Source organism: Monodon monoceros, unplaced genomic scaffold, assembly GCF_005190385.1.
Source record: "Monodon monoceros isolate NGI ecotype Baffin Bay Population unplaced genomic scaffold, NGI_Narwhal_1 Super_Scaffold_21, whole genome shotgun sequence".
NCBI classification, from domain to species: Eukaryota; Metazoa; Chordata; class Mammalia; order Artiodactyla; family Monodontidae; genus Monodon; species Monodon monoceros.
In genome coordinates, this window is record NW_021703778.1 from 172,242,733 (window position 1) to 172,258,555 (window position 15,823).

General features: G+C 46.2%; 1 protein-coding gene and 1 non-coding gene across 2 annotated transcripts; both read left to right on the top strand.

Annotated features, from left to right (window-relative positions):
- Window positions 1-5,404: 5,404 nt before the first annotated feature.
- EIF5 (eukaryotic translation initiation factor 5) lies at window positions 5,405-13,746 on the top strand. Its single transcript, XM_029238301.1, has 12 exons — window positions 5,405-5,458; window positions 5,593-5,804; window positions 6,867-7,146; window positions 7,257-7,338; window positions 7,635-7,807; window positions 8,073-8,184; window positions 9,218-9,360; window positions 9,615-9,773; window positions 10,132-10,293; window positions 10,624-10,788; window positions 11,092-11,226; window positions 11,635-13,746. Exons 3-12 carry the CDS (start codon window positions 7,075-7,077, stop codon window positions 11,722-11,724), a joined length of 1,293 nt encoding a protein of 430 aa, XP_029094134.1. The 5' UTR covers window positions 5,405-5,458; window positions 5,593-5,804; window positions 6,867-7,074; the 3' UTR covers window positions 11,725-13,746.
- LOC114905411 lies at window positions 8,721-8,844 on the top strand. The gene has a single exon (XR_003796237.1). It is a non-coding gene; the product is annotated as a small nucleolar RNA SNORA28 (small nucleolar RNA).
- Window positions 13,747-15,823: the final 2,077 nt, after the last annotated feature.

The window sequence follows — 15,823 nt, forward strand, 5'->3', positions numbered from 1 at the left end:
GAAGTGTCTGAAGAAGAGCACTGGAGCCACTGAAATCCGACTAAAAGAGGAGAAGCAAACTGCTAGAATCTGGATACACCAAGCAGGATAAGTAGTCCCTACAATGTGGGAAAGGCCCTAAAGCTGGGAGTAAGGACACCTGACCCCAACCCTGGGGTAAATCTTCTCTCCAAGGCTCACTCTATCCAACCACCAGAGGAGGGGGTAACATGCATACTTGCCACCCCCCTGAGGTGTCAGGATGCCTATAAGAGAACTCGGGTGACAGGGTTCCGGCAGCAATGCTATGTCATTGGGACCATTATCATAATTCTAATGGGCGTGGTCAGTATAACGCAAAGTCTCCCGACAGCCAGTCCCATAACTTCACCATTAGGCCTAGTGACCACTGCTGCAATGCAGTCACGGGGCATTAATTTTGTTCTTCTTTACTTATTTTAATTCACAGACAGCCTGCCTGAATTACGGCATGTGGACTATCTCAAAAGAAAGCTACTGAGACTCTGGTGAGGGGGAAAGATGTCCCTGGACTCCAAAGTCACATGGTCCCCTGGCTTTACGGCAAAGTGTTTCCTGGAACCAGTAGCACCTGCAGCCCCTGGAAATCTGATAGGAATCTAAATTCTGGGCCCACCCAGACCTACTGAATCCCAGTCTGGGAAGGGCCCAGCAATCTATGTTTTTCTAAGCCCTCCGGGGATTCTAATGCTCACCCACATTTGAGAACCACTGGTTTAGGAAAACCAGGCCATACACAGAGGAGCAAGATAGGCCTCCTGTAAGAAACACAGAGCCCAGAAGGTAACCATACATATTTGCTGTCAAAAACTAGACCTAGGGACTTCCCTGGCGGTCCAGTAGTTAAGACTCTGTGCTTCCACTGCAACGGGCACGGGTTCGATCCCTGTCCCAGGAACTAAGATCCCACATGCCACAGGGTGCGGCCAAAAAAACCCAAAAAACAAACAAAGCAAAAACTAGACGTAGATGGCAATTCTACCCAAAGTGGCAGCTGACTCAGCCGAGAATGTGCTTCCTTGGGGCGTGGGTCCAGTGCTTGATTACAAGGCCTAGGCCACGGCCCATCCGCACTCAGTGAGCTAACTGGCTGGCACTGTGCCAGACTCCCAGCTAAAGAGGACAGTGTGTGGCAGAGATGGGAACACGTTAAGATGTTCTCTCACAAAGGTTTGCAAATGGCTGTCAGGAATCAGAGCGGGAACCCAGGGCCTCAGCGGGAGAGCCAGCGCAGGGCACTCCTGGGCCCCTTCCAGCCCTCTGAGTGCACACGCCTCGTAGGGCCACAACAGCACACTGCCACTAGAGTCATGCATGTGAGGGTCCAGTTCGGCACACACCCACCTTGCTTCCCTAAAGAAAGGACCTGCGGCGAGCCAGAAGCCACCAGTGTGGTCACTGTCCCATCCTGAGGTGTTGTGTGACCAGGACACAACCAGTTCAAGAGCAGGGCCTGCTCTCCAAATCACCCACGTTTTTCCATCATCTACTGAATTGATACCACTTTGCACTTTTTTCTCTCTTTCAAGGAATGACACACGAGAGACGCTGGTCAGAGTTATCTACTTGGGAGGCAGAAGATGTCACATCTGTCCCCAGTGACACCTCCCCTGGATACCTCTTCTCCTCAGAGGCATCTGTCCCCTTTGCAACTGAAGGTCCCTAGTCCTCAGCCAAAGTTCAAATTCCTTGGTTCTCCTCAAGGATAAGTTTCCTGTCTGCCAGTTAGTTACCCTAATGAGGAAGATGGACAAGTGAAGTGGCAACTACAGTGAAGCGCCGTGAATGCCAGAGGTTCGGGGTGGGGGTGGTGCCAGGCACAAAGGCAGGGAGACCCCTGCCCAGAGGGTCAGCGATTCCACGGAGCGGGACAAGCTTCACTCGGGTGTCCACCAGGAAGATATTAGCCACCGCTTGTTGACACATGGTCTCCCTGGGCAGGGCCTGTGATGTAGGCAGAGCCTATATCTTCGCTGCCTAGCGATTCAGAAATGTTTACTGATATGGTGCATTAGATTACCATGGTTTAGGACACTAGTCCTCAACACAGCCAACACCCTTCACCACCTCTGTACTCACCAGATAACCTTCAGTTCCCTTCCAGCAGCTTCAAATGTCTGCCTATGCGTACACTTACAGGCTTGTGCTAGAAAGAGAACTGGGCATATCCCCTGTAGCCCATCCTCAAGTAGGGGAGACAGGAGCTTAACTAATAGCACACAGCTTTAAAAGTATGCTAGAGGGCTTCCCTGGTGGCGCAGTGGTTGAGTCCACCTGCCGATGCAGGGGACACGGGTTCGTGCCCCGGTCCGGGAAGATCCCACATGCCACGGAGCGGCTGGGCCCGTGAGCCATGGCCGCTGAGCCTGCGCGTCCAGAGCCTGTGCTCCGCAACGGGAGAGGCCACGACAGTGAGAGGCCCGCGTACAGCAAAAAAAAAAAAAAAAAAAAAGTATGCTAGAGGTCAGAGAGAGCTGAGAGAGGATGTCATAGAGGGAGGCCCATCACAGAGGGCAATGCCTTGGTCCCTTCAGTGGCCCTCAGCTCAGAAGCACAAGGTTCTCAGTCCACACAGACTTGATCTTGCTTACGGGGGCTAATTCATGCTAAAGAGACTCACAGACACCAGTAACTAAACAATCATAAAGCCAATTTAATAACTTACCTTTTCAATAGCTATTCATATCTGCTGTCCAGGACATTGCCTGGAATGCATTAATTCGGACACTCATTTGACAAGGATTTCATAAGCACCAAGTACCCATTATTTAGCAAACCGTGAGCACCTGGTTGGGGGGAAAACGCAGCCAAAGGTGGTGGAGACCCAGAAATGGGAGGTGCAATTGTGCAATGAGCTTGGCGTCAAGCTAGTGTTCAAACGCGGTCAACTATTTACTGGACAGGTGACTGGGAAAATTACTTAACCTTCCTGAGTCTCTTTCCTCACCTGTAAGATGGGCATAACAACACTCTCTCACATAATTGTTAAAGAATTAAATGGGATTACACATGCAAATTGCCTAGTTTTATTTATGGTTATATTCATCTGGAGAGGCTGTGTCATACAATGGTTAAGGGAACAGACTTTGGGACCAGACAGATCTGGGTTTAAATTCTAGATCTACCACTTACTAGTGTATGATCTTGGGCAAGTTGCTTTTTTCCGGTAAGCCTCAATTTGCTCATTTGTAAAATGGGAATAAAAATTCCTCATGGGTCAAAGAAGTAAATAAGATAGTGTATTCAAAGGACTTCGAAAATCCTAGGTTATGAGAAGCATTCAACAAATGGTTATGTTTGAGTTGTTTTTAAACGTTGTCCGTGATTAGACACAATGAATGGTACACATACTAAAAATTAAAGTTAAAATTAGTACAAGCTTCTTTAATGAAATTAAATATGGGGCCATCAAACATTACACAAAAAAGTGATCACTTTGTATTTAGTTGTTAAAAAAAAACTTTTCTGTGGAAGCAGGCCTCTAACCTCAGGTAGTTTCATGTCCACATTTTCAAGTTTCTAAAATAATGTCATTTGTCTGCAGCCATGCAAAAACTCAGTTTCAGTACTGCTAAGTCAAGCCCCAGGGAGAACCAGAGAAGCACATTTGGGATCTTTCTAGTTTGTCTGACGGGAACCCGGGTACCCATAAAGCATTATGCATTTGGTTTAACGATTACACACCAACGTACACACCGTGTGATTACAACAGAAGCCCCTGCAGCAATGAACAAATCACTTCTCTCAATTCTGGATCATCCCTTTGATTAATTCTCCCCACTGACACTGTCAATTTTTTTAAATTAATTTATTTTTGACTGCCTTGGGTCTTCGTTGCTGCATGCAGGCTTTCTCTAGTTGCGGCGAACGGGGGTTTCTCTTCGTTGCAGTGCCCGGGCTTCTCATTGCGGTGGCTTCTTTTGTTGCGGAGCACGGGCCCTAGGGCGCAGGCTCAGTAGTTGTGGCGCACGGGCTTAGTTGCTCCGCGGCATGTGGGACCTTCCCGGACCAGGGCTCGAACCGTGTCCCCTGCATTGGCAGGCGGATTCTTAACCACGGTGCCACCAGGGAAGCCGACACTGTCAATTTTTAAGTGGTTTACAAAGCTTATAAAACCATGTCAAAGTAATCTTCAACTTTGATAAAAATCAAAACATCTTTCAATTCTAACCTTGCAAATTCGAATGTTGTAAAACAAAGGTCAGCCCCTTATCCACCTCACCCTGTCCTCAGTAACATTGCTGTTTCATCCAGATCCGGGAAACCACACTGCCGCCCAGGACACTGCTGCAACCGCTCAGTTATTTGGCTCTTCCTCTAGAATCAAGTATGTTTTCACATTTCAGAGTAGACTCAGTGCATTTTTACAGTCGCAACCGAAATTTTACACAAAATATAAGTATCTGAAAGAATTGGCGAGTTTCTGTAATCATATGAACAGAACTAAAATATGAGAGGCTCTTTGTAAACAGTAATGGTTTTCGAGCGAATACACTGGAACATCGTTAGGAACACCTGTTTTCGGCTTTCCTTTGCCGGGCAAGGAGGTCAATTTGTAAACACTGGAGAGGAGGATTCCACAAACGGTAACCTGATGTGAGGCTTATTTTCAGCAAAGTGACGGTGGAGCACGAGAACATGGAGGACCCCCTCCCCCCAGCCCCAGGATCGCTTCAGGAAGCCCCGGAGTTACGAAAGAATTTGGTGTTTTCCTCTTTAGAAAACGGGTGGACGTGAGCTACCAGCCAAACTAGGCTTGCAGGCCGGGCGCCGCGGAGGGAGCGAGGCGGGCGGTTGAGTCACGATCGCCGCGGCCACGCACACCTGAGCTTCGGAGGATAAAAGGCGGCACCTGGGACGAAACACCCAGGCCCTCCAACCTTCGCCCTCTGCCCAGGCCTAAGGGAGTGGGGAGGAAAAGCAACTTCTTTCTCAAGGCTCGACGACGGGCGTCCCCAAGGAACGGAAGGGGCAGAGAGAAACCCCCGAGAGTTCCCCCGCCCGGAGCGGGAACTCGTGCGGGAACGCGGCCTCGGGAGCCGCAACGCAGCTGCCGAACAAGCGGGGGAGGGGGGCCAACCGCCATCTTCCTCGAGCGCCCAAACCGACAAAGCGCGAGACAGCGGCAGAGCTTCGCCGCCGCGGCCCGCCCACTTTCGCGAGCCCGCGAAGGCCTCTGGGAAAAGCGGGGGAGGGGAAAGCGAGAGAAGGAAGCCGGGATGCAGGGCTGGAGGCGGGCCGAGGCGGCGAGCGGAGCCTCAGGAAGCAGAAGGGGCGGGGAAAGACGCGACTGACGCGAAATGCTGGCCAATGATGAGCGAGCTCGGGTGGACGGCCAGCCAATGGGCTGTGCGGCCTGGCGCGGGGGGCGGGCGCTGGGGCCGAGGGTAGCTTGAGCGCGGCGGCGGCGTTGTTCAGTCACAGCGAGAACATTCCAGAGGTGAGTCCGGTGGAGGGGCGGAAGCCCCAGGCCCGGTCCCCCGTTCTCCCCGCACCCTCGACCTCCGCGGGTCGCTGGCTGGCGGGGAAGGCGCCCCGACGCCCGCGGCTCACTGCGCCTTCTCTCCGCGCCAGGTCGCCAGGCCCCGGGCGCTGAAGGGTGTGGACCCCGGACGTCGCTGGGACAGCCCCTCCCCGCTGCTCGGCGGCGCCTGGCCCGGCCGCTGCTCGCTGCGCTGCCTCCGACGCCTCCACCGCCGCTCCTCGGACTCGGGTTCGCGCGCGCCTCACTTCATCCCAGTCCCGGGCGAGCAGCGTTGGGTTTATGTCTTTATTTGACGAAAACGGTGAGTCGGCGGGCCGGCGGGGAGATGGCGGCCGCACAAGATGGCGGCGCGCCGCGTGACCCGCGCGCGCGCGCTTGTGTGTGTGAGCGCGCGTGTGTGGCGCAGTTTGGGCGGGTGGGCGGCGGGGCCGGGCGCCGCGTCCCCTCCTGTCCTCACACCGCCCCCCGCCCCCGCCTGTACCCCACCCCCACCTGTACCCCACCCCGGCCTCGCGGGAGCGCGCCGCGCGGGCCCGCCGCCGCCCGGGGCTGACTCAGGCCTAATTGCTGCATTCCTGAGTCATCGCCGCGGCGGGGCGGGGGCGGCCGGGCCGGCGGCCCTCGGCCGGTTTCGCTTCCCCCGCCGGGCGGCGCACATGGCGGGGCTGCCGCGGGCGCCGGAGAAGCTGGCGACGTTGCGCCTCCGCCGCTCCCGCCTCGCGGGGGCCTCCGGCTCAGCCCTGACAGCCCTGGAGCGAAGGGGACGGGAGCGAAGGTTGCGGGTGCGTGTGCGTAGAGAAGAGGAAGGGACAGGAGGTCGGGGCCGGGCGTCCGCGCACGCTCCGCTGCGTCCCGCGAGGCCGTATTCCGTGGGTGTAGTTGGGGACGGGTGGCTCTGGAGGAAGCCCTGGTTGCCGAAGGCGCGGCTTGAGTGTGAAGAACAGTTGTACAGACTTTCGTCGTCGAGGGATGTATCACAAGTTTGTTGGCAAGGACTGGGTTGGGGAGAGGAGAGGCCTGTCTGTGTTCGTTCCTCGGCGGTCGTTAAAACACGGCTCCTCGGCCGAAGCCGACCGTTGACGTGGTGACTGGTCGGATAAAAACCCAGAGCAGCTGAAGCGCCGTAGTTGGTTGTCGTTTTAGTCTGGTGTCTCCCAGAATCACATCTGCGTCCAAATGGAGGCCTTTTATGTTGCTGCAGGTGTCCCGTGTTACGTGAGTCTGAGAACTGGTTTTTGCGTAACACAGATGCTTTTAACGTTGGAGCCTTAGGCGTGATTAAACGGAAAGGACAGGGAGGTGTCTTAATGCAGGAATCGCGTTAAACGTGGGGGATTTGTTTGTTCTTCCTCCTCTTTTTCAGAGCTGTTGCGCAGCCATTGGTACCTGTATTGGGGAAACATAGCATACAAGCAAGAAGCTTACAGCCTCAGTGGCGAAAAATTTTTCATGTCAGAGACCGAGAACTCTTGCAGTCGTTTATGTCATCCCTTCTTCTCCAGACAGAGGATACCAAAAAGTTGCAATCAAAGATCTCTTCATCTTATTGATAAAGCCACTAATAAGCCAAAATGTCTGTCAATGTCAACCGCAGCGTGTCAGACCAGTTCTATCGCTACAAGATGCCCCGTCTGATTGCCAAGGTAATGTTCATGTTCATTTTAGTAGCAAGTCCTAAGTTTTTTTTCATAGATTATTGAAGATTGCTTCTCCCGGGGTAGACGCGCAAAATTAAACTTCTTACTTCCTTTAGGTTGAGGGCAAAGGAAATGGAATCAAGACAGTTATAGTCAACATGGTTGACGTAGCCAAAGCGCTTAATCGGCCTCCAACGTGTAAGTAATGCCTCTTGAAAGAAGTCTAAAGAGGCATTTTATTGACACAAACGTGATAATTTCTGGTCTGCAAAATCTTGCCTGAATTGTATGTTGGTTAACTTCTGGGTCGAGTGGAAATTTGGGCTTAAAACTCATTGATGTGTTAGTTGTTACTAGTATAAAAAACTATCTGGGCAACACATTTTTTGAACCTAGCAACTTAAAAATACAGAGTGATATTTGTATAAATGAGGGTGAGCAGGCAAAGCTTAATTTAGTTAACTCTAATGAACAGGTTTTCTTCCCCCAAATAGATCCCACCAAATATTTTGGTTGTGAACTGGGAGCACAGACCCAGTTTGATGTTAAGAATGACCGTTACATTGTCAATGGATCTCATGAGGCGAATAAGCTGCAAGACATGTTGGATGGATTCATTAAAAAATTTGTTCTCTGTCCTGAGTGTGAGAATCCTGAAACGGATCTGGTGAGTGTCTTTGAGGTTTTTGTCAGTAAAAGAAAAAACTGTATGTTTCTGTGATGTCAGCAAATTATGTTCCCGGGAAGGCAGAGCAAATATCAAATTTTGCAGGTATTTCCATACTGATTTCATGTTAAAAAAAAGAAATTATTTTGATATTAGACTTGTGTTTTAGATGCCTCTTGATGGTTAGATCCTTTCATATTTTGTTCCTCACAGAATTTTCATCATATATTATGGTTGACGTAACTTATTTTTGCTTTTTTGGCAGCATGTCAATCCAAAGAAACAAACAATAGGTAATTCTTGTAAAGCCTGTGGCTATCGAGGCATGCTTGACACACATCATAAACTCTGCACATTCATTCTCAAAAACCCACCTGGTAAGTGCTTATGATCACTTCTAAAACCTTGGCTTAAAGCACCTAATAGTTGGAAACAATGGAAGTTTCTTTACTGCTGTAAAACTGGAGTGAGGTTGACCTTTGAATACCTGCACAAGTGAAAATTTGCCTATAACAATAGGGTCAGCCTTCTACATCCAAGGTTCAACCAACCATGGATGGTGTGAAACTGTAGTGTGTACTTGTTGAGGAAAAAAAAACTCCATGTAAATGGACCTGTGCGGTTTAAACCTGTGTTGTCCAAAGGTCAACTGTTGAAGAAATTTCTAGTCATTGTGCCGTATTCTACTGAATTTTGAGCTTTTTTGTTAAATGTACTGTTTTATGTATTGTTAAAGGTGAAGTATCGGCTGCCAATTAAACTCTACCACATTCTCGATTTTCAAGACCTGTCTTAGGATGTATGAAATACTGTAAAGCAAATTGTAATGGGATCTTAGTAAAGGATCGACTTCTGGAAAACTTTTGTAAATGTGGGTCTTTGCTCATTGAGCTAAAGTGGTTTTAGAGCCTGCAAGCAACACTCTGTGGCAGATGATCAAAACTCTGGCACAATTTGAGCTTGCTACAGCAAGAAAGCCTAACCTGTACCGCTGTTCTCGTCTCCGCGAGACAAGCCGTTATACAGGCTTAAACAGTGTTCCAGCTGTTGGCTAAAGTGCAGTTAAGAAATACCCTTATTTAAGTTCATGATGGATGGAAGGAGAGGGTCGTGAGTGCCACTTTAACTACCTGGTCTTCTGAGGTATTACCGCTCAGTCTTAATTTTACCCAGTAGTTAATACCACTGATAGGTAGGGGCATTCCATTCTCAGCTTGAGTTGCTTACCTGTGAAATACAGTGGATGAATTTGATTTGTGAATTCATTTAGAATTATAGGTAGCATTCTGTGTGTGGTTTTCTGAGGGGAGGGTTTCAAAGCAAAAGGGCAAGATTTTAAATGTTGACGATGGGTGATGAGGTGTAATATAAGTTACGGTACTAAACTTTATTTCCTTTTTGTCCCTGTAGAGAATAGTGACAGTGGTACAGGAAAGAAAGAGAAGGAAAAGAAAAATAGAAAGGGCAAAGACAAGGAAAATGGTTCCATGTCCAGCAGTGAGACACCACCACCACCACCACCACCCAGTGAAATCAGTCCTCCGCATGCTGTGGTCAGTGCAAGGTTGATGGGTGTGGTGGGCACTGAAGTTGTGTATAGTGTGACCTTTGGTTGAGGTGAGCAGAAATGAACTGCTCTTAGTGAACAATACATCAGTATATTTGGTTCCAGGTGCTATTCGTTGACTAAACTAATGTGAACACAAGTTTAGTGGGAAGTTGATGTTGTTGACTAGAAATCTGGGATTTCTTTTTATTACCTATGAGGTCGTTTTTTTTGGCCAAGCAGTTTTGTTTTTAAAAACAGGAAGAAGAGGAAGATGATGACTGGGGGGAGGATACAACAGAGGAAGCTCAAAGGCGAAGAATGGACGAAATCAGTGACCACGCGAAAGTTTTAACCCTCAGTGATGATTTGGAAAGGACTGTTGAAGAGCGTGTCAATATCCTGTTTGATTTTGTTAAGGTGAAATGCTTGCTTCAAGAACAGTTAAACATTTCGTGATCATACTAAATCAGCTTCTACCCATCCCTGAGCTTTGTTAGATATTACTTTAAGCTGGGTACTTGGCAGGTAGTTTGTTGTGTTTTTTCCATGCTTCCTTTTGAAATACTCAAATACAAGTCTCACCTTTACTTCTTCTATTTGTTCAGAAATTTTTTTGAGGGTGGTTCCAGGCATTGTCTTCGGCAGGTGTGTATTATTTAGAAGTCCTAGAACCTTCTTGAATTAGGTAGGGGAAGAGTTCGTAAGAGCAGGGACTATGGTATCTCTAGAGCAAAATGTGCTTCCATCTCACTGAATTGCTTCCTTTTATTTGCAGAAAAAGAAAGAAGAGGGTGTTATTGACTCATCTGACAAGGAAATTGTAGCTGAAGCAGAAAGACTGGATGTAAAAGCCATGGGCCCTCTTGTTTTGACTGAAGTTCTTTTTAATGAGAAAATTAGAGAGCAAATTAAGAAATACAGGCGCCATTTCTTACGAGTAAGCAAATCATTCTAGATTCATAAGATTTTACAGCTGTGTGACCTTGGAAATACTGATTTAACCTCGTTTATTTGTACTGTCATCCTGAAAATGGAGATAATTGACCTACCTTAACAGGAATGGGAGTACCTGGAAATTGGTGCATGTAGTCCCTTATACGTAAAGTAAATTAGAGATGTTTAAGCGTTGATCTCTCTGAACGACTGCTGTAGCACCATGGCTTCAAAGAACAATTTCTAAGGCAATAAGTTTATTTAGAACATATATTAGAATTGTCAACTTAGAACATCTAAGAAAGCTTGTTAATGCTGAGATATTTATTTGCAGTTTTGTCACAACAACAAAAAAGCTCAACGGTACCTTCTTCATGGCTTGGAGTGTGTGGTAGCAATGCATCAAGCTCAGCTCATCTCCAAGATTCCACATATCTTGAAGGAGATGTATGATGCAGACCTTTTGGAGGAAGAAGTCATCATTAGCTGGTCAGAAAAGGTGGGGAATATTTAAATGGCTCTTTAAGATTAGAAGTATTGGGGCTTTTTTGGAAGAAGTAGTTAACTACTAATACCTAGTCTGTACATGCTTGGCTGGTATAACCTGTAGGGTGATTCTCATCATGGTAGCTTTCTAGTAAGGTTTCTAGAAAACCTTGTGCTGAATACATTTATTCGGCTGAGGGGTCAAGATTAGGATGTGGCCCAGTCCCCTCAAAGAGATGTATTTGGGCAATTATATAAATGACTCGCATTATTTTAAATTCCTTGAACTAAGAAAATTATACTGAACACTTTTTAGGCCTCTAAGAAATATGTCTCAAAAGAACTTGCCAAAGAGATTCGTGTCAAAGCGGAACCTTTTATAAAATGGTTGAAGGAAGCAGAGGAAGAATCTTCCGGTGGTGAAGATGATGATGAAGATGAGAACATTGAGGTAAACGCTGGGGAAATCGTTAAATACAGTGTTAGTGGTGGGTGTTTGAGAATTATGAAATGCCAGTATTGGGTAATACAGCCTCTTAATTTGGAAAGTAATCACATTAGTAGAAAAGGTGCTGGAAATCTCTCCTACCCGCAGACGTTGATTCCAAATAAACATTGTCTGAATTTCCAAAGGGAGAGTTTATTTAACGTAAGTATAGGGTTGATCGTCCATAAAAATAAGGTACTGTTAGGCTGCAGAGGGTTAACTTACTTTTTACATACACACAAATTTTCATGAAGAATAATGGCTTTCTCTAGGTAGTTTTTGTCCTTTGTTGACCATTGACTTCTTAGTGGTTTTATTTTACAAGGGTTTACTGGGATAAAGGTTTACAATCAAAAATCTTCATTTTATCAGGTGGTGTATTCAAAGACTGCCAGTGTACCGAAAGTTGAAGCTGTAAAGTCTGACAACAAGGACGATGACATTGATATTGATGCCATTTAAAGGGGTGGGTGCAGCCCAGCTTAACAGTGTAATGCTGAGAATCTTTCTGCATCATCAGCCAGAAGTGCAACATGTATGTGCAAAAGCTAAAGTGGCTTAACGTCATGCTACACTTTCTACTAAAAATGTATTGCTGTGAGTGGTCTGTATTTAAACCCAACAGGGCATCTAGGGAGTCCATACACATATCAGTGAGCAGAGTAGTTTGCTTATTTACAGCATGTTTCTTTTTGAAAATTTAGTGGTGGACACATTTGGGTCACATTTATACAGTTAAAAAAATAAAGATTTGATTTTGGTCGTTCTTCAGATTTTTGGCTCTGAATGACTTAAGTAAGCTGAAATAATTGGCTCCTTTAAAAAATGTTGCACCATCATCTTATCTGATAGGATTATTGGAGCCTGTTAGTACTTTTAAGTCTTACTTCTAGTCCCTCAGATTGGCATCTGGTAATGTACATTCTTCCCATGCCAAGATGGACTGATAATCAAATGACAGTGCAACACCTTTAACTTACTGAGATGTTAAAATGACCTGGGTGTCCTCTAAATAATTTTAAGAACAGGTTTTGAAACTTGAATTGTGTATTTTTTTTTCATTTTTTTCTATACTTGCCCCAAATTGTAGTCTTTGAAGTCATGTGCATTGCACGTTGGATGAGCCAGGGGAATTACTACATTAACATAAACATTTTATTATGTGTATGTAGCTCTTGCTTTATATTGAGAGAAAACTGAAACTTTGGGGAGTGATAAGTAAGCTCTACGATTTTATTTGGGGGAAGCAGGAAAAGGTACACTTAATCTCTAGCAAAAACTGAGCAAAATTTTTCAATCAATTTTACTCTTGATTCAAATTACAATTTCAAAATATTTAGACATACTGTATCTTTTGTTCATTGTGGATTTTTCCCCTGATAAACTGGTTCTTTGATGACTTCTGCATTTGGATACATAGCTTATACTTTTTTGGTTTTTGTTGCTATCTTGCCAAAACAAGTGTTAACTATATCTCAGATTCCCCCCACCCCCCCAAAATGTCTTATTTTTTAAAAAAGCTAAAAGCATACTTCTAAGAGCCTATATTTTGGTGTAAGACTCGGGGTGTTTTTTATTTTCACAATGAATAGTGTGAGATACCCGGGAAGTCTGTGATGATGGCAACTGAAAGCAGGTGACTAGGGCTTGACCCAGCCCATCCTGGGCTTTAGGTTTGGAAATAACTTCTTGTGATTTGCTTGCCCAATTTGCTGATGTAAACTCACTTGATAGAAGGGCTTATGACTACATCTGAGAAATCATCTTGAGGATGCAAATTTACACAAAAAGTACACTGGGAATCAAAATGCGTGGAGAGCACTGGCTTATATCATTCACCTCTTTGTGATCCATCTCACAGATTACAATGAGACCTTAACAAATGTATGTAAGTTTTTTTCACATTGAAATTATATGAACATTTGGTATAATAAAACTTTGTTAGCTTGGTATTTTAAGAAATTAAACCCTGGCAGTCTTAACTGGAGAGGTACAAATTGGTCTCCAGCTGCCTTTCTTGATAGATTTTGATGAGATTGAAGGAGAGCCATATACCTACCTGGAGGGGAATGTGCTTTGTCGCACCAAAGAGAAGAGGTTTTTGCAAATTCATGTCTCACCTAGGTTTTAAATTTTTGCCATTATCTGGAATTGTTCTGGGGGGATCAAGTTGCATTCAGCATATCCATTATCAAGCTAATGAGGTTCTGTTATAGAGGGTTTTTTTCCCCTTTTTATTCCTCCCCCACCCCCTTAAATCTGAAGGAAAACTTACAAGGCTTCTAAACACTAAAGAGAAAATTTTGGCTTAGACCACTCTTCAGTCTAGTGCCAAACTTTCAGTGGAATTCAAATCCACAGAGTAAGGAGTTTATTCATAGCAGCTATCCTAATAGAGTGATCTTTCACTTTGCTGTATTCAACTGTCTTAAAACTTCCTGTTTGAAACAGCTATGTTATGTGATTAAAACAACGTTAAAATTATTTTTTGTCTCGCTTTAATATTAACCTAACGTTTTGTTTTTAAAATTGAAGCATTGAAATCTCCCCTTTTTTGTAGCTGTTGCTTCAGATTTGTGTTGGATGTTTCCTTCTGCAGTTGCCCCCTACTCAAAAACAGATGTTGCTCATTACAGTGGCTTTCCTTAGATCTCGTGTTCTTATTCTGTAACTCAAGTTGATTACAAACCAAAAAGGTCTGCTTTCATCTGGTTTCTTAAAATCTTGCCTGGGTGTTGATGAGGGACTTGAGGTGTGTCTGGTATATAGTTAAATAACTGGCTATAGCATTTAGCCTTAGTTAAGAAAGGAATGTTTCTAAAGTTATGAGGTTAATGAACGTGAAAGGTACTATTTGGGCTCCTAAAGGTTTGAGAGAGAATGGGTGTTCATCTAATGAATTGCTACAGCTTCACCGGCCAGTATTAAGAGTAACCCTAAAATGCAAAAATTTTGCCCAACCCCTGTATTGTCAGTTTTGATGGTATTTCAGATTCCAGCCTATCTGACCACTCCAAAGCTTCAAAGCGCTCTCGGTACCAGGAACAGTATTGCACTTGAATCTCTGCCCTCTCCAACTGTCATGTGGTTTGTGTCCTGTCTTTCCTGAATGGACAGTCATGTTTACATCTTCTCTGTCCCCAGTACTCTGTATAGATCTTTACTCCTCCAAGAACGACACTCCATAAGACTTGCCAAAGTTGTTGTGTCTGACCTGTGCACAGTCTCCAGAATTTGTCCCTTTGAGCCTTTGTAGGAGGTTGGGAGCTCAGGCATTGTGGCCACCTGCCTCAGGGTTCTATATTCCAGCCCTAGCCCAACAAAGAGGTCTTCAGAAAGATTGCTAGTTCTTCACAGGCGGAAAATTGAACCATTCCTATGTACTAGCGTATGGAAATAACACGGAGAGGTTCTTTCCTCAGAACCCAAACCAGGACTTGTACATTGTTCTCAATGACTGGTATTCGGTTATGCGTTCTGAGTTTAAGGGGCATATTCACCTGGGCTCTAGAGTCATCTAGGTTATGGCAGGCCCTCTGTAAAACTAGAAGCCCATCTTTCTTTGTCTAATGGGGATGGTAATGCCTGTGTACAGCAATTAGAATACAGCAAGCAGGAGAGGTAATGCCTGAGTGGGGCAGCTAGGGAAAACTGCCCTCTGTGGAAGAGAGACAAAAGGGAAGAAGAGCTCATGCCGGTACCTGCAGACATTCAGAACAGGGGTTACAGCAGATTGAGAGCAGTGGGTAGTTGAAAGGGCTGTTATTTTTGGCTGGAGCAGTTGCAGGGTGGTACAGTTTTTGCCTCAAGCAACCCTTAATGTGCAGTGATGTTCAGACCAGTCTAGAGCAGAGGCTGAGGGCAGGCCATGGCCCCACCTGGGGCCCATAACGTAATGTAAATAGCAGCATGAACCAGAAGCCAGCCCAGCCTGAGATAAGGATTGACAGGTGCAGGGCCAGTGTATGAGGCTGGGTTGAGTCTGGTCCCAGTGGTCCTCTAACATTCAGGGAAGGAATCCTTCCACAGTACCCAGTGAGGTCGGTGGCATAAACATTAGGTAACGTGTACTTCACAAGGAAGGAACAAGTCCTGAGGAGGAGGAGACTGGCTGAAGGTTCCACAGCACACCCGCATACAGCCCAGACCCCATGGCTTTTGCTGTGTAAGCTTCCACCTTGTCCCACCCTACAGTTCTCAGGTCCTGTAAACTGGGAAGCACCTAGGGCAAGGATAAGGAGTAACTTTTTGGTCCTTAGGGTGGTTGTTGGAGGGAGGGCCAGGTAGCAGCTCTCAGGGTCCAGGCTTGACTTGGGTGAAGTTCCAGACAGAATCTGAGGCAGGGTGCCAACCTCATGCACCCCATCTGTACCCCTGGCCCGCATCTCACACTTGCTTCAGCCTTGCCCCACCTTAAAGGAGCTCGCAGACCAAAGCAGACACAGGACAGAGGGGTGGAACTTCGGAGGAGGGAGGAAATGATTGGGGACTTCGAGGAATGTCTTAGAGAAGAGGTAGCATTTCAAAGGAGAAGCAGGAATTTACCCCGGAGGAAGAAGTA

Excerpts from the sequence above, each read along its gene's own strand:
- EIF5 (XM_029238301.1), top strand. The coding sequence starts at position 7,075 with ATGTCTGTCAATGTCAACCGCAGCGTGTCAGACCAGTTCTATCGCTAC. Across the intron at positions 7,808-8,072 it reads AGAATCCTGAAACGGATCTG|CATGTCAATCCAAAGAAACA; the intron begins GTGAGTGTCTTT and ends CTTTTTTGGCAG. Across the intron at positions 10,294-10,623 it reads ACAGGCGCCATTTCTTACGA|TTTTGTCACAACAACAAAAA; the intron begins GTAAGCAAATCA and ends ATTTATTTGCAG.